We start from the raw sequence: 20,873 nt of genomic DNA, 5'->3' as shown, positions 1-20,873 counted from the left end.
CTTCCCAGCCCACTCACCTGATTTCCATAACCCCTCCCTACCTCCCTAGCAGCCAGCCACCACGGCAGGTCTCACCCCCATCATTCCCATACCACCACGCATCCAACCGATTGACCACCTCTGTTCTCGCCCCTCCTCCAGCCAGTGACCAACAACAACCCCTGGATGCTCCTCTACTTCATCTCCTTCCTCCTTATCGTCAGCTTCTTTGTGCTCAACATGTTTGTGGGGGTGGTGGTGGAGAACTTCCACAAGTGCCGGCAGCACCAGGAGGCTGAGGAGGCACGCCGGCGGGAAGAGAAGCGCCTGCGCCGCCTGGAGAAGAAGCGAAGGAGTAAGGCACAGCCTAAGTGTTTGGTCGGTTCGTAGGCCAAGGTTTTCTGAGAAAAACCTCCTCTTCTTTTTGTTTCCCAACGGACTGATCTCCAAAATGCATCGCTTGTGGCCATGCTCTCAGCCTTCCTCCCCACGCCACTGCCGTGTCACTGCACACCTCACCGGTGCGGTCTGGGGAAGAGGGGTGGCTAACAAGGTCTGATGGGACTCCAGGGAAGCCGCTGGGGTTTTAGCACCCTGCCTCTCAGGAAATACCCCATATCAAAAATACCCTTGTGCACATGCTGGTGGGCACTGTCAACATAGAATGTGCACGCATCAATACACCTCCTGGGCTTGGGGTAGTCCCACCTGGGCTTCCTGCAACCCAGCTGGTGTTTGGGCAAGACCTGGACAGACCACCCTTTGTGTTTAAACCTAAATTTAAAGAAGAGGGAGGGGAAAAAAAAGAGGAAGACCTCTGTGTTTTGTCCCTGGCTCTTTCCATCAATGTTGCAGTGTCACTCTTTGGGGTCGCAGACCCTCTGGGGTGAAGCTAGCCCTCTTCCTGGTGTTTCTGTCTTCTTCTGCATTACCTTTAGACAAAAATTGCAAAAGCATACCTGCCCCTGGAAATCATCCCTACTACCCCAGACTGATGGTTTTCTTCCATTCACAGCCTGTGGGCATGCTTTCCCTTCCTCTGCTCCAGTTTTTCCCTCTCTCCTGTGACACACTGGGGCCTCTCCTGGAACCATCTGCTCCCTTTTATCATTTGTGATCTTAATTTGTCAAGGCATGAAATGCTGATTTAGCAACATTCCACAAACACAGACTAACAGATTTTCTTTCTAGCATTCCTTTCCTTGTCTTTTTTCTACTTATTTTTCCCCACTTCTACTTTCCTCTTTTTGCATTTTTTCCCTCCTTCCTATGTCCCCTATCTTTTACCTATCATTTTCTGTTCTGTTCTTTCTCTCTCCCACTGTCATTCCCTTTTCTTTCAACACCTATCACCACTTTTATGCCTGCTCCCTCCTCAGTGTTTCTTACCCATTTCTCTCTTTCTTCCAATTTCTTCCTAACTCTGCCCATCTCCCTCTTTCCACTGAAGAGGCGCAGCGTTTGCCGTACTATGCTACCTACTGCCCCATACGCCTCCTTATTCATTCGGTCTGCACCAGCCACTATCTGGACATCTTCATCACTTTCATCATCTGCCTCAACGTGGTCACTATGTCCTTGGAGCACTACAACCAACCTGTGGTGAGTGAGATCATGGAGATAAGCCCTGCTTCTAGTCATAATGTTATTTTGCTACCACTCTCTGATGAACGCTGCGCACCAGAATAGGTAGGACACTTGAGTGCCTCTAAAAAGTACCATTAAAGTGTTGCAAGAGTTAAAGTAGGAGGCGAAGTTAAGCGAAGAGTTTCATGTATATCCAGAAAGGTAGCCCCTACTCCGACACTTGTTATCCATTAAAATCAATAGAGACCAGGTATCTAGGCAAGAGGTGGCCCCTAGAAAGCACGGTGCAATTAAGTCTCTGTGCTTTATATTATTAAGTGGGTATGTGGGTCACCCAAATTTAGCCGTCTGGTCTGCTTTCTATGTTCCCCTGGATCCTAACATGAAGAGTGGTGGAAGCAGCATTGTCCTGGGAGCTTCAGGCTTTGCATTAGGTTTCCAAATGTAAGGTCAATTCTCCTGCCATATGGCCTGACCTGAGAGGACTAGAGTGACTGGTTGTGTGACATGGGATGGGATGTCTTTACCAAGCCACCTTTTTTGCATAAGAGAAGCTGCACAGCCAAAGCACTGAGCAGAGCCTCTCTCAGTTTCAGGGGCTGATTCCCAGCAAAAGGCCTTGAAAGCCAAATAAGTTTTATACTTTGATTGGGAAGGTCAGGTATCTCTCAGTGTTCCTGGCAGAGCTCTAGATGCCTCTGATGGAAAAAAATGTATGCTGCATATATCAAAGGAGATTTCTGCCTCCATATGTAGATAAAGCATTCATCATGATACCTGCCTGGTGGCATTTCAGTTTTCTCTTCAGGAGACCCTTGGTTGAGGGGATGGCTCTGATGCCTGAGCAGATGCTGTCCAAGGTAGCTCAGGCTTCGATCAGGAACTGAATCTGTATGTCCTCGTTCAAATCCACTGCCAATCTCTGTTTCTTGCCCATGTTGCCCAGGTGTCACCTTTTATCTTGCCCTTGATGGTGCCCAGTTTTACTTTGCAAGAACTCTCAACCTTTATCTGTTGTCATCCTCACATCAGGCCTTTGCTCCTGAACAAGTCACTCCTCCTTCCCTGCTCCTTCCCCTGGAACACAGGTCCAGCAATGCCAGCCTGCTGCCAGGCTCTGCTAAAGAATCTTGCCAAAGCTCTTTGAACCCTTCCAGTACAAAGTGCCACCAAATGGTGGGGTGACATATGCCTGCCCCAAACCAAGGCACAGAGGGCTTTCCTTCCATTGGAGGTAACATTTATCCACAACTGGAGTAACCTTCATGCCTCGCTTCTGGTCGATAGCTGTGCCAGTGCCAGTAACATGGTGGCATCCAGGCAGCATGGACTACTGGCAGAGGAGGAGGCTGATGGTACTTGGTGGATTATTCCTACAACAGCCATCTCCTCTCTGTCATGCTGAGCAGTACAGGACAAAGGAGCAATAACTGATCCTGAGAACAGCATGGGGCAGAAGGGCCAGCTGATGGTTGCCCTCAGTAGGCAGCCTCCACATTCAAGTAGGTAGAAGACATGGGGAAGCTTCCCCACCTCCTAATGAATTCCTGGCACTCAGGAGAGTCTCCTCCCCAAAGGTTATGTGCTTGATGTTGCTTTCACCTCAATTCTTTACCCTCTCTTTCTGCTGGCAGTCCTTGGAGACCGCTCTCAAGTACTGCAACTACCTGTTCACCACTGTCTTTGTGTTGGAGGCAGTCCTCAAGCTGGTGGCATTTGGTCTGCGGCGATTCTTCAAAGACAGGTGAGCAGAGGGCTATGTCAGCTGTGGCTGTGGGGACAACTGGGTTTGGGGTGGAGGTTTTGAGGGTGGATACCTATCTGGAGCATGAGGTGGTAGCAGAGCGCCTTGACTGTCTCCCAGTTCTGCACACCATGCACCGTGTGACCCACAATGCCTAGCCAATACTAAGAGTTGTCCAAAAACTGCCTCTTGGTTGGCATCTCCTGGTTAGGCTAAAAAGCAAAGGAGGTGGGGTTACAGAGAGCCATTTTTTTTTCCTGCCCTTGAGGCAAACTGGGAGCATGCTGAAGCAGAACATATATAACGAATCTGATTTGAGGTAGTAAGGCCGTAAAAAGCAGAGCCCATTAGTCAAAGCATAGCACCATAGTAACACAGCTCCACGCTTTCAGATCAGGCTGGCTTGCCTCTGGCTGCTCAGGGTGTGTGCAAAGTGTATCTCTGTTTGTTTGGAAAAGCCCATATAGGCTGACTCAGAGTGGGGCCTTGAATTCATACATAAAGAAATATTTAGGTTAAAGTGGAGACAATTCACTTTCTTTTTCAGGGAAATGGAAAAACTCCATCTTCCTTTATTCTCTTCAATTTGTCTTCTTAAGGTGGAACCAGCTAGATCTGGCCATTGTGCTGCTGTCTGTCATGGGCATCACGTTGGAAGAGATTGAAATCAATGCTGCTCTCCCAATTAACCCTACTATCATCCGGATCATGAGGGTGCTGCGCATCGCCCGGGGTGAGAGAGACACTGGCCAGAGGCAGGGGTGTAGATGGCCATAGAGAGGGACTTGGTACCATGACTCATTGAGCAGTGGATGTAGAGTCACGGGATCCCCCTGTTCCTAGCCCTGGGAGGGAGGCAGGGGATGTGATGGAGGACAGCCTAAAGGCTAAGGCTATCTGGCTTCCTTAAGCCAGGCATTTAGATGCAGTGGTTTTAACATGAGGTGAAGGACCAGGAAGGTGAGCAGATCATGTGAGAGCTGAATTTCCCCTGTTATTCTTTTATGAGGCAAGTATGGCAGTGATGTTTAGAGAAGGGACCACCAAGCAGCTTGAAGTTTGCACAGGGAGGGGACTGAATCTTCCTGGTGGTGGCCAAGATGCGCTAAGCTGCCTTAACAGATGGTGGCTGGAGGAAGAGAAAGTGATGGAATAAAAAATCAGAGCAGAGGGAAAATTGTGATACACAGTGCTGGGAGAAAGAGAGCTCTTGGCCAGACTGTCCAGGTGAAGCAGAAGAAGCCCAATAGGTATGGGTGGCAGAAACAGAGAATTTAGTAAGAAGGAAATGCACTGGATGAGAAGGAACCACTGGGGTTGTACAGTCAAAAGAAGTGGGCAAAGGGAGAAGAGGGGGCCAAGGGGGACAACAGAATTTTTCTAGGGCAAGGGGAGACAGGACATCTGTCTTGTGCTACTGCCATTAGTAAGTCACACAAAAGATGGACCTTCTGAGCTCAGTCTAAGCAACACTTCTCTTGTGCTTGTTGTGGCAGTTCTGAAGCTACTGAAGATGGCCACAGGAATGCGAGCACTGCTGGATACAGTTGTTCAAGCCCTGCCACAGGTAAAACAGACCAGCTGCCCCAAAGACTCTCCTTTTATGATAGAATAGTTTGGATTGGAAGGGACCTTTACGGATCATCTAGTCCAGCTCCCCTGCTGTGCACCCTTTTCCAAAGGGTTGATTTTTGTGGAGTCTCAGAGATGGTGTCTACTGTGCTGTGCAGGCAACTGCCTGAAGGTGATGTCCAGGCTTTCATGTCAGTTGCTGGGGTACAGCTCTCCTCAGTTAGGTGTTGTCCAGGTTGTCATGTCAATCATAGGGATACAACTCACCTCATGTCTCTGTTCTCCAGTGGGTGAATGAAATAAGGCTTGATTCCTGGATAAGGGCAGATTTCTTCCCATCATGTCAGTGTCTCACTGCTTGCAGCCAGTCCCCAGCTCCTCTCTCCCCTCTCTGTAAGGGATGAGTGGCTGACAGCCTTTTTAGGAGCAAAGGAGGTCTTCGCTTCTCTGCCCTTCTCACCCTTCCCTGCATGTCCCCCTGTTTTCCCCTTCTCTTTCATTGACGCTCCCATCAATCCTTTTCTTAGCCAGTGCCTCCCCCTTCCTACCTTCTTTTCTTCCTTTCTCCTCCTGGATCCCTTTGTGTTTCTGAGCCTCTCGTGTATGAGAAGCAGTGACGCGCTCTGTTGTGGCTCACACAGCCGGCAGTTAAGTGTCTACTGCAAGACAGCTAGACAGAAGGATTTCATGAGCTGTGAGCGGCAGCTGTTCCCGAATGAGATGCTGACACGGTGCTTTACACAGGCTTCAAGCCCACTGTGAGGATCCTCCATGATGGATGAGCAGCCGGGGAGACCCGTCCCCTTCCTTTTGAATCCTCGAGAGAGAATTGTTAAGCAAGGACTAATGGCACCGAGTGGCTCTACTGATCATACATCAGACCATTCCCCTGGCAGGCCCCAAGCGGGCAGCTATCTTGCATGATATCAAAATGCAGGGGCATTTGTCACTTGATTTATCAGCTAATGTGCCAGTCTCAGTGAGTGATGCAGAGCTGAGAATCAATCTGAAAACAGCATGAGTAGTTACCTAAGGAGTTTGCTTCTGATGTTGGTGACAATAAATGTCAATCTGAATGAGGGGAAACTCATGGCACAAAACAGAGGGGGAAACACTGTGATCTTTTATGAATCCTGAGCTCTGCCTGATCTCCCATGCTTTTTATTAAACAATAATTTGCGGGTTTGTGTAATAATAATAATAATTATATAATTCATAAGTAGGATATATAATAATATCATAATTCAGGATAGTTGAGGGCTAAGATACATTGGACAATGGAAGGAACAGGAGATTAAGGGTGTTCTTGTAGCAGGCAGCTTTGGGCCAGTACTGTTTATTAGTTCTGGCTCTGCTGCCCCAGGCTGGCTCAGTGCAGCTTCTTTGCCCCTTGCTCTTTTCTGTTCCAGGAGCCACAACAGCTGATTTTTTTCAGGCGAGGATCTGGAACAGAGCAGATCTCCAGTTCCAGCGTCTGCACGTCTGTGGCATATTTATTCTGCAACCCAGATAAATGCAGCACAGATATTAAGAACTGGCTGAAGTAGTATCCAGAAGCCCTCAGTAAGAGGGCTCTGCGGTATATTTGCACTTAAATCGTAACAATCAACTTTGTCCTGGATTGAGGACTCCCAAAATATAACGAATAAATAGGAGAGGAGGAAACATTCACAGCCCTGCCGTGTAGATGGAGAAACTGAGTCATCAAACAATGAAGTGTGTTGCTCAGGATAGCAAAGTCAAGCCCCTGAGCCCTGCTGCCTGGTCCTAGCCACAAACCACAAGTATATTCTTCCATACTTTATAAATTCTGGCTTTCCTCTCTCACATTCACCTATAGCTCCTTTACTAACCAAGATGATAGGTCAGGTCTTTTGGAGGTTGTTAATATCTGCCACAAAACCCTCACAAGCAGATGTCTAAAGGTCTGGCCTCCAGGTATTCCCTGGAAGGTAATACCAAGCAGTGCTTAGTCCTTGCAGCATCAAAGCCTACCATCTTTCCACTACATTTGATTGGCTTTTGCTTCCTTCTATAACAGGTTAGCTTCATTTAATAAAGTTATAGAACAGCAAGATCAAAAATCACTTCATAGTTAAAGTTGTATAAAAATCTGCACTTAAGGCAGGGCTAAAATCCCCCAGTTTCACTGTTAAAAGATTGAATTCAGTCTCCATATTTTATACACTGAGTCTTCAGGGGACAATTGAATTATCTGTTATATTATTCTCCAAGATTTATTGGCGTTGCCAAAAGAAGCAGTTTAAAATAAGCTGTCCTTTCCCTTGCGCTTTTTCCTCCTCTCGACCTTTCTTTTTATGTTCCTAGAGCACAGACTCACATCAGGGATTTTGGCTTGCTAATGGCATTACAAGGCATCTCCAGTTGTCCTGTTTCAATTCCCTTCCTGTCTTTGTGATACTGCATCCATTCTTAATAGTGAATAGAGCTTTAATTTTAAAGAGCCCTTTGGAAATTTAGCCCTCATCTAAGTTTTATTAACTTCTTTTTCTTAATGCCCTGTAGACACAGACCCAGAGGTGTGTGTTCGGAGCATTTACTATGGTGTCCAATTTAGTCATCAGAAAGAATTCCTTCCACTGAGTATGTAAGGAGCCAGGATCTGGCAGCCCAGGGGAGTGGGTGGGCTGAATCATTCTTTTTTCTCCTGAATTTGGATGGCACAGCAATTGCAATGACTAAATTAGAGTCCTGAAGTGGATGAACCTAACAAAGGCCCAGTGACCACATGCATTCAGACCAGATACTGTTCAATTTTTCAAAAACACCCATATACCAGTTAGGTCCTTAATTTTTCCCTGCTTTCTCTTGCTCCACCAATAGTGTGCTAACTGTTACTAGCATTTTCTGTTACTGTTCACCCTACCTCTTCCAAAACCTGCTCCTGCTTCTTGCATATAACCCAGCTGCCACACATGTTGGGAGGCAGGAGATTCAGAGGCAAGCAGTGATTTGAGAGAGTGAGGACCTGGGGGCAGTGCCCATGTTGCCGGTGGCACTGCTGCGTTTGTGCACCACGAAGCAGCAATCCTCACATTGGTGGGGTTTCCAAACAGCAGCTGCTGGAGGGCCAGAAATCAGGCTTTGCCCTACTATTCATGAGATGCAAAGGAAGCTCTGCTTCCCCTCTTGGCTCCTTCATAGTCTCCTCTCTTCTCCTCCTCCTCTCCACACATTTCAAGAGGACCTCTTTACGCTTCTTCCTTCCTACCTGCCTACTTCCTCCACAAGCCCTGCTGTAATCTCCACGTGTGGCTGGTGCTTTGCCCCACCATGGTCTGGTTCATGGTGTGTCTGTGTCCCTGTATTTTTGGAGCACTTCTATTGCACTCTTCACATGAGCTTCAAGGGACTTGGGCAGTTTGGTGGGGCTTGTAGCACTACAGGACATGTCTCTGTGCTGTAATCTGGAGCTTGTCCTTCACCCAGCCAAACTGGCTTCACTTTCTGTGTCCCTGCTCCCACATGCTTGTCTTCACCTGGCCCAGAAACTGCACACTTCAGTCAGTCCTGGCCAGAGCTTGTGCTGGAGTGGAGGCAACTGGGAAAAGAGCATCCTTCAAGTCCAGTTGCAATTGGTGCCATCACTGGTGATTTCCCAAGTCTTGAGCAATTGTTTATTTTCATTTGTACACTGGGAATTTGCTGCTATTATCTTCAGGCTTTGCAAGACGGAAACGCTTACCTGTACAGATGAAATAGGCTTTGGGGTAGGCTTACCATGCTGTTTGCTTTCAGGTGGGAAACCTTGGACTGCTTTTCATGCTCCTCTTTTTCATCTACGCTGCTCTAGGAGTGGAGCTCTTTGGAAAACTGGGTAAGTCTCAAACAGACCACGATCCAGTGTGAGGTACAGACCCGCTAGGAAGCTGAGGTTTCTCAAAATCAGTACTCATTCAATAAAGGGACTGAATTACTGGGTGGCCTTTATTCTCCCTTATGCGTAATTGACAACAGAGGAATTTCCCTCTAAATTGTTATTGTCCTAACAGCCTAACAAAATAAAAGCAGTGTCTGGTTTCTCTTTCATTCTTAAACTTTTGCTTTTTCTTCTGCACTGCCTACCTTGATATTGCCTTCAAGTTTACAGGAAAAACTCAGGGAAGGCTTATTTATATCTCTTGCCATGGCATATTGATCAAGAAGGAGGCGGCACAGCAACATGTTGGGAGGATCCCCCTGGGCAACTGGGTTACACTGCCTGATATCCTGGGGCTGGGCCATCAGGGATTTTTCTGTATTGCTGGGCAACAGCCAACTGTTGGGCAAGGTGCTGAGGCCATTACCTGAGTTCTCCAGGCTGTGAGAAGCCTGAAGTCCCCTTTCTCAGTTCCTGCTGTTGATCTCAGGTCTGGCAGTGTGTCCTCCGCTGATAGCTGTGATCCCCTTCCTTTCAGTATGCAATGATGAGAACCCTTGCGAGGGCATGAGCCGCCATGCCACCTTTGAGAACTTCGGGATGGCCTTCCTCACACTCTTCCAGGTGTCCACGGGCGATAACTGGAATGGGATCATGAAGGTAACTGGGCCTCAGGGGCACAGACGTCCTTATTGTGGGGAAGGAGAAATTCTGATGTATGCTGTATTCAGCAGTGCTTGGGCTAGAAAGGGGAAGGAGCGCAGGAGCTGAGTTGATAGATAAGGTCCCTGCTTGGTCCAGAATCTCCCTCCCCACCACAGTAACTCAGACCTTGGGCTCATCTAGTCCTACAGACATCTGGCTGAGAAAAGTGCAAATTGTCCTTGAGAGGAACAAGATGACTGTCCAGGCTAAGAAGGAATATCCACTGTCACAAGGCCTGTTATCAAAGCTGAATATAGGTGCTTTGGACATGGCACCCATCTGCAGAGCTACCAGGGCAATCAAAAATAAATACTTCCTTCATTCAAAGGAGAGGGGGAGAGGAAAGTTCTTTGAGCACATGTGGTGCTTTTGAGTCTGAATTGGAGAAGGCAGTACCAGACTGCCAGTTTTGGTTTTGCTCACATGTGTGCGGCTACAGTGGCAGCAACATGTGATGGTCTGGAAGTAGTTTGCTCTGTACACCTTCGGACATATTTGCTCTGACGCAGAGAGCATATGATCAGATAGTGTCCTTGATTCTTTGAGGACCTCATGATCCCAGAGGGTGTGGGGGTGATAGAAATGTTTGCCATGTTCTTTCCACTGGCATCAGTGTTTTTTGACAGAAAGAGGAGCCAAGCTTGTATTCTTACTTTAGTCCTTCCTTCCTTCCATCGTTCCCTCTCAAACCCAACTTCCCCTCAAGGATACCTTGCGTGACTGCAGCCACGATGACCGGAGCTGCCTCAGCAACCTGCAGTTCATCTCCCCACTGTACTTTGTCAGCTTTGTGCTCACAGCCCAGTTTGTCCTCATCAATGTGGTGGTAGCTGTGCTCATGAAACACCTTGATGACAGCAACAAGGAGGCCCAGGAGGACGCGGAGATGGATGCTGAGATTGAGCTGGAAATAGCACATGGGCTGTGCTCCCGCAAGTCAGGCTCCCCAAATTCAGGACAGGGAAAAGGAGCAGGAACAGGAGGGGGCACTGGGAGAACAGATCCTGAAGGACGTCTGTGCATGAGATGTTACTCTCCGGCACAGGTGAGTACACCCTTGAGTTACTAACCAGACTGCAGCAAGTAGCTGTGGGGAGAAGCTGGGCAGCCTAGAAGAGCTTAGCAGTAGCAGATAGACTCTTCCACCTCAGGGTGAGAGGTTTGCTTTCAGCCGTAGACTTTTGAGTTAGTAGCATCGTGTGCAGACAAGGATGTGACAGCAGTGGGTCATGTTCATTGTCATCATGGTGTAGGAATCTGAGGGCCAGCAGAGATGGGATGGAGCAGATCGGCTAAAGGTGGGTTAGGAGCAAATTTGAGAGGGGAGCTCAGGAGAAGAGAGCAGGGGAAATGGCAGGCCAAGAGTGAGGCACTCCAGCAGAGCTGGAAGGGAGGCGTAAGCAGTGCTATGGTGCACTGACAGTGAGTGAAGACAGTCCCTCCTTCTTTTTTTTAGTTTTTTTTTTCACGTTGAACTCTGGCACCTTTACACACCCTAAGGAGCAAATGCTCCCCCAGTGACCCTGTGCAGGTACCCGCAGAACAAGGTGCTGCTCCAGATGAGTCAGGGTGGAGAACCCAGCCCCAAATTCACATGAAACTTTGAAGCAAAAAACTCGGCATTCTTAAAATGATCTCTCCCATCCTCCCCCCTTTCTTGTCCCCTAGGAGAACTTATGGCTGGACAGTGTCTCTTTAATTATTAAGGACTCCTTCGACGGGGAGTTAATGATCATCGATAACCTATCGGGCTCCGTCTTCCATCATTACTCCTCGCCGGCCATGTGCGAGAAGTGTAACCATGACAAGCAAGAGGTAACCTGCGTACGAGGATGCGTGAGGGGACTCTCCCCCCAAGACCTGCACAACCACACCCACATTGCCCGCAGGTCATCTGATGCGTGTTCCTGGCTGTAGATTGTGTAGACAGAGAGCTTGTTGACCTGTGTTTGACATCTGTCATGAATTGCTGATACTGCCTCCAGTAGAGGCCTGCCCTCCTTAGCCACAGGGGGATGTTTGAGGTGGTGAAAAGGTGAGATGTGCCAGGACACAGGTCAGGAGGGACTGAATGAGCTGTAGAGAAATGACTGTGAAGGTGTCCTAGCAGCTCTTGTTGTGTTCAATTCTGCAAGAAAAGCAGAGCTTCAAACTCATGTTGTACAGAGGACTCAGAGGATCTCACCCCAATGACAGCACTCGGGGCAGTTCGGTGGGAGATTTAAGCATGTGTTTTGTCTTCATTTTAAGCATGTGTTTGCTTATTCCCTGTTGAGGTTGATGAATTAAGCACATGCTTAAATGCCTTGTTGAATAGAATCACCGTCTGTGAGCAAGGATTGGTTTGTGGTGGAAACCAGTTAGTTAGTTTGAGCAAAAACTAAATAAAAATGGGCCCATTGAGAAAATTTGAGAGTCTCTCTTCTGATGTAGAACCTGTTAGCTGACAAATTCGTTGTTTGTAAGAGCAGGACACCAAATGGCTTAGACTTGTGCTTCTAAAGTTAGTAGATGCTTTGGAAAACTACTTCCTAAGCAATTAGTCTTTTCAGGTTGTGAAACTTCAGAACCAAAGTAGTCTGGGAGAAGTTAGGTGAGTAGCAGAATTAATTTTGTTTCTGAAATAATTTTGTTGTACTTAAGTGCTATGATCGTGGTCAGGCTTGTAACAGTAACGTGGCTCACCTGACAGTAAATCAGTATATCGGTGGCAATCTTCACCATCTCCTTCCCCATAACTAACCTGATATGTTGCTATTGCTTATAAAGAAACCAGGAAACTTGGGAAGAGAGCTCTCATTGGCAGATTACTCTATCCATGTTTGAAGAAAACAATATTTTGTTTGGCTTCAGATGCCTAGTTCCGAAGCTCTATTTTTTTTTACTCTTTCAGCTATCTGCTTGTCCCCATAGCTTCAATTTGAAAGTATCAAAATGCAAATGTTGCTGTAGTTTATCAGTATTGCAACACTTCACAAATGGACGCTGCATTAATGCAGCCAAATAACTAGTTTTCAATGAACTGCGATTTCCACTCATTTACATAAGTCCTTATATTCAGCAGTTGGCGCTCAGTCTTCTCAGAAAATCAGGTTTTCTAAGTCATTCCAGGATGATTACCACGAAATTAAGTCATTTGCAGCTAGTTTGCTGCATTTGAAAACCTTCCAGATAGTCTTCAGTATCCTGCCTAGGAGTGAAGACAACAACAACAGATTTTCTTACCTTCCCAGCATGGAAACTAGACAGCAAAATTTTCAAGGGCAACCCACAGCCACAGCAAAGAGTTTAACAGAATAATCACAACCAAAGAATTGTTCTTAGATCACATTTTCTAACGGCTGTTATAGAGCTGTAAATTATTTTTCAAAATTGATATTTAAATACATCTAAAATGTGGAATTGAAAAGAAATGATCTATATCCGCAGGAATAACTCTAGCAGTAAAATGTAGATATTTTATTTCTGGTCCGGTGAATCAAAACTACAGCTCAGGATTTTAAGTCACGGTTGATCATGACCTTCTCTTCATATTTCACAGCATAAAAAAACATTGAGGTAATTCCAACAAGAAATTACTACACGGAGTCACAGCTAGGCTTGTCCCAGCGCTAACTCCAGCAATGCACATAGTCGTTATGTACCGGAGCGTGCTCTGGTACATCAACATACCCAAATGTGCATTGTACACACAGACAGAGTTGTACTATCTCAGAAGCAATTGACAGCAAGTTATATAAGCAAAACATTTTTTGTCTAGTTCTATTCAATACATGTGTGTTCAAATAAAATAGCGTGCTTGCTGCCTGCCAAATCACCCTTAACTCTGCCCTTGTGACAAAAATCACGTATTAGCCAAAAACGTTCATTCCCTTTTCGCCTGTAGTTGAATCCATCAAGATGCTGAGCACAGTGGATGGACACAGCACTTAAACATATGCTCAAAGTTATTAATATGTAGTAAGCTTTTTGTTGCACTGAGTAGATGTGCTCAGAGTCTTTCCCAGATATATTGCTGGCATCTTACTTTCAAACAAATTATTTGTACAATTAAGGATTTTTGTAATCACGGCTCTTTTAAAGATATGTTATATCTGCAGCTAGTTATTTTCTAAGGGATATGTGTGCATGGTTCGGTGTCTCAGGTTGATGTCCCTGACAGTTTTCATGGATTGCGCTCCAGTGAACAGCCCCTTCTGCCCCCACTGCAATTTAGTTTTTTTTTTTATTCCTCATCTTTAGTCAGAAGATTTTAAAATATTCTGCAGTAAGGGAAGCTTTAAGAACAAAACATTTTTTTTTCATTCCACTAACCTCTTCTCTTGTCATCACTGTCCTTTCACTCTTGGGCTGGTTGACAGTTAGACGTCTGTGTACTGGTGGCTGATAGTGTGTTTAGCCAGTGGCAGGAGTTTGCCGGAGAGCGGCGGTGAACCGTGTTTCCACACATGCAGTTTATCTGTTCATGACTTTACTGATTATGTTTTTTGTGTAGATCCCAGGGTGGCCAGAATTTGTGAGCAAGCAGTTCGGTGAAGAACAGACTATTCTGGCTTTTGTTGAAACCCTTTTTTATGGATGGAGCAGGTAGTCGCAGATGTTATCGCATTTCACCCTCGCGTCTCTCCAAGCACAGCTGTGAGGCTGTTCTGGTGTAACAAGCACTTAGGCGCGTAACGGATGAGTACACACGTTAAGTGAGACTGAATGAAGACTGTGTTTCTCTACACAAGTAGTTGCTCACTGGTGGCTGTGTAGTGTGCTTGACATAACTTCACTGTGGGTTCTCTGGTGCATCCATGCTCTGAGCAGCAGTTGTTGGTTTTGGGCTCTCTTCAGGGTTGAATGGCACCATGTTCCTGTGTCAGAATAATATCCCAAATAAGGATGTCATTTGTGGCCTTTATCCACAAAATCCAGCTCTGGTTTTCCATCCTGTTTATTCAAAGTGCATTATGCCTTGGATGGAGACCTCTTCCAGTCTCTGGCATTGGCACAAGCCACTAAACTCCCAGCTCGAAGGAGTCATCTCTCCAAATGTTCCACCTGCTCTTATAGCACAAAAGCTGTACCCGCCTCTTGCAAACACAAACACAGGGAAGGACAAGATAAATGGCCAGGCAGCAAGCTGTCCTGACTGAGAGAACCCAGAATATAGCTCTCAAGAGTCAGGTGCTGGTGGTGGGAACTGGTGGGACTCTAGAGACCAGCCAAGCACAGGAGGGACAGAGCAGCTGCTTAGGCTACTAGAAAAAGGAGATGCTTTTCAGGCATTATGGGAAAGAGATGTCAGGCAGATGGGAATTGAAAGCTTGGAGGAAAGAGGATGGGGAGGGACACATGTGGTATGAAACAGGCCAAAAGATGAAGCGAGGTCAGGCACGGGACTGGAGCGGAGCTGAGGCTCGAGGATGAGAAAGCTGCAGTGGTCACACTTGGTTTCAGAAAGCAAAAGAGCACAAGTATGAGTGGGCAGGAGGGGTGAGTTTAGGGATGGAGAGCAGGATGGGAGATGGTGTTAGCTGAGGTGGTGGGTAGGTTAGAGGTGAAGGGAGAGGGAAGACATAGGGAAGCTGGAGGGGAAAAGGGTTTCAGTGATGAAGGTAAGAGAATATGAAAAGCATGATACTGGCATGGACTGCAAGAGGCATGGCTATCCCTGGAATGAAAGCACCTTCATGTTTAAGCAGGGCTGTCTGTGGCGCCTTCAGAGAGAGGGGTCCACTCCTCACCCTTCAGCAGGGCTGACTGCCTTGTTGCTGGCCTGAGGGAGCCCTCTCCCCGCCTGGCTTTACTTGCAGGGCCTTGTGCCAGCTGTATCGCTGGGACAGATTCAGGACTCCTTCCTCCAATTCTGGCACTAGAGGAGCATGGACTGGCGGTGGGCTGCTTGCAGGTCATATGTTCAACCTTCGTTAAAAAGTGGATTCTCCTGCCCAGCCCAGGTCTGGGTTAGGCAGCACCTGATGTTTCCAAGGAATATAACCTAAAATTGATCTCGGGTCTACCGGCTCTCACTAGATAGAGTGTGACTCTAGTCACACTCAGATAGTGTGACTGCTTGAAATGTGAATGCCAGGCATGACCTGTGACAGCTCTTTTCCCTTCCTGCAGGTCCAGCTGGCTGAAATGGAAGCGTTATCCCTCAACTCAGACAAGTCCTCTTCCATCCTTCTAGGAGATGAGTCAGACAATCGCAGCACCTCTCATCTGAGTCCTAAGGAGACCAAGGTTAGCCCCAGGTGGTCATGGGCATGTTGCACCATGTGCTGTATTCTGCCCCTGCTCATTTGAAGTGCTCTGTATTCTTGCAAGTGTCCCTGCTGAGGAATATAAATTCTGGCCACTTTTCAAGAGCTTCTCCATAGAGACATATCGTGGAGAAGGATTTGAGGAGAGAAAAAGGATGTATGTTTTTGAAAGTTCTCTTCACTACTGTCAGTAACTTCCTCTGAATAATCCTAAATTTAGGGGATTTGGGCTGGAAACCTGAGCATCTCTTAGCTAGCCTGAAGATATTGTCAAAATCAGCCCTTCTTGAGGCTTTGAAAAGTCTGCACTTTTATCTGCTATTAAATTTCACAAGACTTTGTCCTCACTTATTTTCTCCAGCAGGATGACCAGGACAGCCCTGACTCCAATGGGGTAGGTGATCTGGGGGAATGCCTGCTCCCAATATCCAGTGCGGATGGCTCTACAAACCCGGACAGTTACCTGTGTGAAATGGAGAAAACTCCTTTCAACTCAGTCCAGTCTTGGCTAAAGCATGAAAGTACCAAAGGTGAGCATGGCTCTCATCATTCTCCAGGTCGGCTGAAAGCGTGGGTTGGTTCAGCTCATCTGCCTTTCTCCTGCCTCCCTCCTGCCTGGAACGGAGTTAATGTGACATGGGGTTACACTAACCAAGAATTAGCTTTCAGTTTGCCAGTCTTCAGGAATGGGCTGAGGAGCAGTTCCTTCTTTTGCTACTGGATCTTATATCCTCCCTCAGACTTGCCTATGTGAAGTACCATGAAAGAGTTGATTCCCATTTACAGTAGTGCATGCACGCATGGTCAGAGAAGAGTGGGGACAGACTCCCCTGACATGCCAGCTGGATGAACTGTGCTCACTTGGCACGGTAAAACATTGCTGCCCCGTCAGGTACAGGTTCAGGGAACACGTAATGCATGTCTGCCCTTAGGGAAGCGCTCCAGTTCTACTCTTGAGCACACTCTGGCCTCCTGTGGTCCCCAGGTTTCCCAAACCACCAGTTTATTTATCTCCCTTCATCCCTGGCCTTGCAGCATCTGGGATGAAAGTCCTCTGGCAGTGTTACTTAGTTGAATCCAGGCCTTACGGCTCAGCATTTCTCTGCGAGAGCAGCGGCAGGAGAGGCAAGCTGGGCTGTTGTTTTATGGCTCTGAGCCATGTTAGATCTTCCAGGTCTTGTGCGGGTTTTGGTCCTTGTGTTACCTGGAAAAGAGGTCTGAGTCCCGATTCTCCCAAAATACAGCGACTATGTTTAGAGAGGAGACATTGCTTTGTTTCCACAAATTGTGAACACCCTTTGCCGGTTTCCTCATCATATTTATACACAAAATTTACAAGGTAGCACACTCCTAGTTACAATGATTGGTTAGTGATTTACATATAATTATAATATTTGCTGCGTCGTTCTCTTCAATCACTGCGCCTGTGCAAGGGAAGGGTCTCCACCTGGGCAAGGGTCTTCTTGACCTATAGGCGTGATTTTTAGTATTATAATGAAGGTAGTTCAGCTTAGGACACACAGACTTTTCACTTTTCTGCTAAGTTGGATAGACCTTTCAAAACACGGTAGATTAGTAGCATCTGCAAGGTTCATATGCTCCAGGATGTTTCACTTTAAAGAACGATAACAATACTTACTTTCCTTGATTAGGCGTTGTTTCTCATACAACTCAAGGATAGAATCCTCATTATCCATGAGAACGTCTCAAAGAGTTCCTCTACTAATTAGTGCAGACACTTGTGAAGAAACATTCCCAAGGCCAACCATCTGGCCAAGTCATAACAAAATGGCCGTACGCAAGACTCTGTATCAGAAGCTCAGCTAATGCCAACAGTTAACAGGCCTAACTAACTTTAATGCTGACAAAAATGGCTAAGATTCTAACTATAAGGCAACACTTGTGTAGAAAGTGGGACCCATAGTGTGAACACTAGACTGAGACTTCTTGGCCAGGAGCGTGTGTTACTAAATGTCCTCCATACACTGGACTTGCAGGACCCTCGGTGTAACAGCAGCAAAAGCACCAAATCAAATCGGAGGACTCTTCAACTTTTCTTTTTTTTTTTTCTGTTTCTGTTCTCCTCCCCATTTCTTTTGGTGCTTTGTCAGCCCCTCCCAGCCCCTTCTCTCCAGGTGCGTCTTGCCCTCTGTTACCTGTACCAGCAGAATTTTTCCACCCAGCCATCTCTGCCACCCAGGCAGGGCCTGAGAAAGTCTCATGTCCACGCAACCTTCCTAAGATCTCTCTGCAAGGCTCATGGGCATCACTGAGATCTCCGAGTGTGAACTGTTCCCTTCTCCATCAGGTGAGGATGCCTGCTTCCCTCTGCTAGGAAAGCTTGATCTTAACATTGCATCCAAACGCAGGGGGCTGAAGGGGGAGGGAGGGCAGAGGAAGGAGAGGGGCAGCTGTGGTCATGGGCTGGGTCACCTGGATCTAACCTGTTGGTGGAGGAGCACAGTGGACTGCAGAGTGCAAGAGGGATGGGGAGGAGAGAGCAAAGGCGCGTTGTATAGCTCTCACCCCTGAAATCATATATTCTTTTGCTTTGGGTCAGAAAGTAGTTTGACAGCTGCAGTTAGTCCCACATAAGATGAAATCACATCACCTTTTAGCTCACCCCTGGGTCCCCTGCACTGAATGCGCTGCAGAAACCTGCATGCACAGCAGCCGCAGTGTGAGCCAGGGAGATGGCGGCCGCACAGACACCCCAGCTCCTCTTAGTGCAGTGACTCTGCATCACGCACCTGCTTGGTTGGAACAGGCTTCTCCCCACCTGCCTCCTCCACAGCCCTCCATGCCACATCCACACACCGCGTCTCTGAGCTTGCTGTTTTCCCCTGCCCACTTAGCTCTTACATCCCAGAAAGGTGCTATCTCTTTCTGAAAAGGCAGCTACTTCTCACTAATGAAAGAGAAGAATAAAAGCATTGAGGGAAGATCAAGTGTCTCTGAAGAGCAGAGGAGGCAGAGATGAAAGTCCAGTAGAGATCCCTGTTATTGTTCTTGGAAGATACTCCATGAACAATTCCTGTTTGAGGGGTACAGGGACACTCTATTCCAGACAAACTAAAAAATAGAAATAAAATCATATGTTGTCCAGTTCTATGTGACAGACACTGTTGGCACAGTACAAATGTTTATAAAATCATCAGGGATAAATTTGGCTTCAAGCTGAGGCCACTGAGTTGTTGCGGTGTTGAAACTTATGGTGTAAGTTTAGACTCGAAGAGAAAGAGCTCTGGACCTGGCATACCACTGGGGCAAAAGTACTGAACTGTTGTAAAAGAGAAATTGGTAGACTTTGGACTATGTGATGCAGACTGTATTGAATAGCTATGGTTCAGGAGCTTTCAGTCCTACATGCATCATTCCCAGTGCTGTGTCCCAGTGATGATCTCACAGTGCAGACCGATTTCCTAGGAATGACTGAAATGCAGCTTAACTCACTAAGCCCTTATACAAGGAAATTAAGGCTCTTTCCCCTTCTCCTGGAAGGACACCCCACCTTTCTGCCCTAGATACCATCATTGCCACTAGAGCTGGTCAGAAGAACCATGAGGCCTCTTTTCTCTCCTCAAACGTTGCTGATTTTTTAATGAGAGGATGTCTATGTACAGAGCTTGAGGTCTATGTACAGAAGTCCCCCGATTTCTGGCCAGCTGATGGTTTTGATGTGTCCACAGCCTGTGTGGCAGGTTCACAGGGAAGCCCAGAGTGGGGACCCACAGGGAACCTTGGCTCCCCTGCCTCTGGGACCACCAGTGGGCAGTGAGAGCCCAGCAGCAGAGGCTACAGAGTTCACAGACCCAGCACCCCTTCCCTTTGGTGGAGCATTTCACGTGGGAGGGGAAGATTCATGGTGGAGCAGAATGAAATAAGAGCTCAAAATGTTGAAACCTTTCCTCCTCCCCCAGAAGAGAATCCCCTGGGCCAGCTGCATGGCTGGTGGTTTACAGCTGCCCTCCCCAGCAGAGGAGAGTGAGAGAGGAATTGGATTTTTTCCCCTTTTTCTGTAATTGTCGTTTATTTTCACACCCCAAAGTAATCAAAAAAAGAAAGCAAAGTCTCTTGCCCCCTGCCCGACTCCTTCCTGAGAACTGTGTTTTCACACTCCTGCTCCCCAGGCCCCCGAGAGTGATACCTCGCTGGACAGCCGGAGCAGCAGCTCAGCGGGCAGCCTGCAGACCACGCTGGAGGACAGCCTCAACCTCAGCGACTCTCCCCAGTGCACCCTGGACCTCCCGGTGGCTCTGTGCCCCGTGCCAGCTGCCGGCAGCCAAAGACCCCTGGCAGCCCCCCTCTCCCCTGCCTCCCGCCGCCGGAGCCTGCGGGGCCGGGGGCTCTTCAGCCTACGAAGCATCCGTCGGCACCAGCGCAGCCACAGCAGCGGCGGGAGCACCAGCCCCGGCTGCACCCACCACGACTCCATGGACCCCTCAGACGAGGAGGGGGCGGGCAGCAGCCTGCGGGGGGGTGGCAACAACAGCGAGCCCTCGGAGACTCTCAGCAGCCTCTCGTTGACCTCCCTCTTCTCACCCCCGCCACCGGGGCTGACGCTGGTGAAGAAGTGCAGCAGCACCAGCAGCCTCCATGCCAGCCCCTCACCCCGCCGCCCCACCGCCCACCACGCCAAGCCCTTCTACACCGTTGACCCCCGGGGCTTCCTCTCGATGCCCTCCTGGGTGACGGACTTCTGCAAGGACACCCCCTCAGCCGGGGAAGGAGAGGAGCCGGATGGCCCTGGCAGACTGGGGAGCGGGGACCGTGGCTCCCCGCTCCCGTCCGAGCTGGAGTTGGGCGATGGAGTCAGCAAGAGGAACAGATGAGGGTCCCTGGGGCACAGGGAGGGCGCGTTCGGCCACCGGCATGGGGAGCACGTTTCACTACCTTCTCCCCAGCAGCAATTCCAAAGGATTTGCAAGAAAAAGAACCAGGCAAACAAAAATTTATAAATATATATATATACATAAATATATATATATAGAATAAATACTCTGGTACCGTACCTCAGAGGCATGGGAGAGCGCAAGCAATACGGGAACAGTCCTGCCCAAGGGCAAGACCTGAACCATCACCGCAGAGACTATAGTGACAAGAAAAGGCCATGGGGCTGGGAGGGATGGGACCCTCCAGCCAGGTGACTGCCAGG

The 20,873-nt window shown here is 47.9% G+C and overlaps 1 protein-coding gene across 1 annotated transcript in view; it reads left to right on the top strand.

Moving 5' to 3' along the window:
- CACNA1I (calcium voltage-gated channel subunit alpha1 I) overlaps window positions 1–20,550 on the top strand; it is a gene marked incomplete at both ends in the record, with an annotated part of 167,979 nt that extends 147,429 nt beyond the window's left edge. Inside the window, 13 exons of the mRNA XM_082498610.1 lie at window positions 142–334; window positions 1,430–1,581; window positions 3,201–3,310; window positions 3,910–4,043; window positions 4,807–4,877; window positions 8,642–8,720; window positions 9,301–9,422; window positions 10,174–10,512; window positions 11,136–11,282; window positions 15,582–15,698; window positions 16,083–16,248; window positions 17,830–18,026; window positions 19,849–20,550. Coding sequence (XP_082354736.1) covers window positions 142–334; window positions 1,430–1,581; window positions 3,201–3,310; window positions 3,910–4,043; window positions 4,807–4,877; window positions 8,642–8,720; window positions 9,301–9,422; window positions 10,174–10,512; window positions 11,136–11,282; window positions 15,582–15,698; window positions 16,083–16,248; window positions 17,830–18,026; window positions 19,849–20,550 — 2,529 coding nt within the window. The remainder of the gene's footprint in view (window positions 1–141; window positions 335–1,429; window positions 1,582–3,200; window positions 3,311–3,909; window positions 4,044–4,806; window positions 4,878–8,641; window positions 8,721–9,300; window positions 9,423–10,173; window positions 10,513–11,135; window positions 11,283–15,581; window positions 15,699–16,082; window positions 16,249–17,829; window positions 18,027–19,848) is intronic.
- Window positions 20,551–20,873: the final 323 nt, after the last annotated feature.

The sequence above is a fragment of the Vanellus vanellus genome, assembly GCF_965231255.1.
Source record: "Vanellus vanellus genome assembly, chromosome: 1".
NCBI classification, from domain to species: domain Eukaryota; kingdom Metazoa; phylum Chordata; class Aves; order Charadriiformes; family Charadriidae; genus Vanellus; species Vanellus vanellus.
This window is presented reverse-complemented; position numbering and strand designations above follow the sequence as displayed.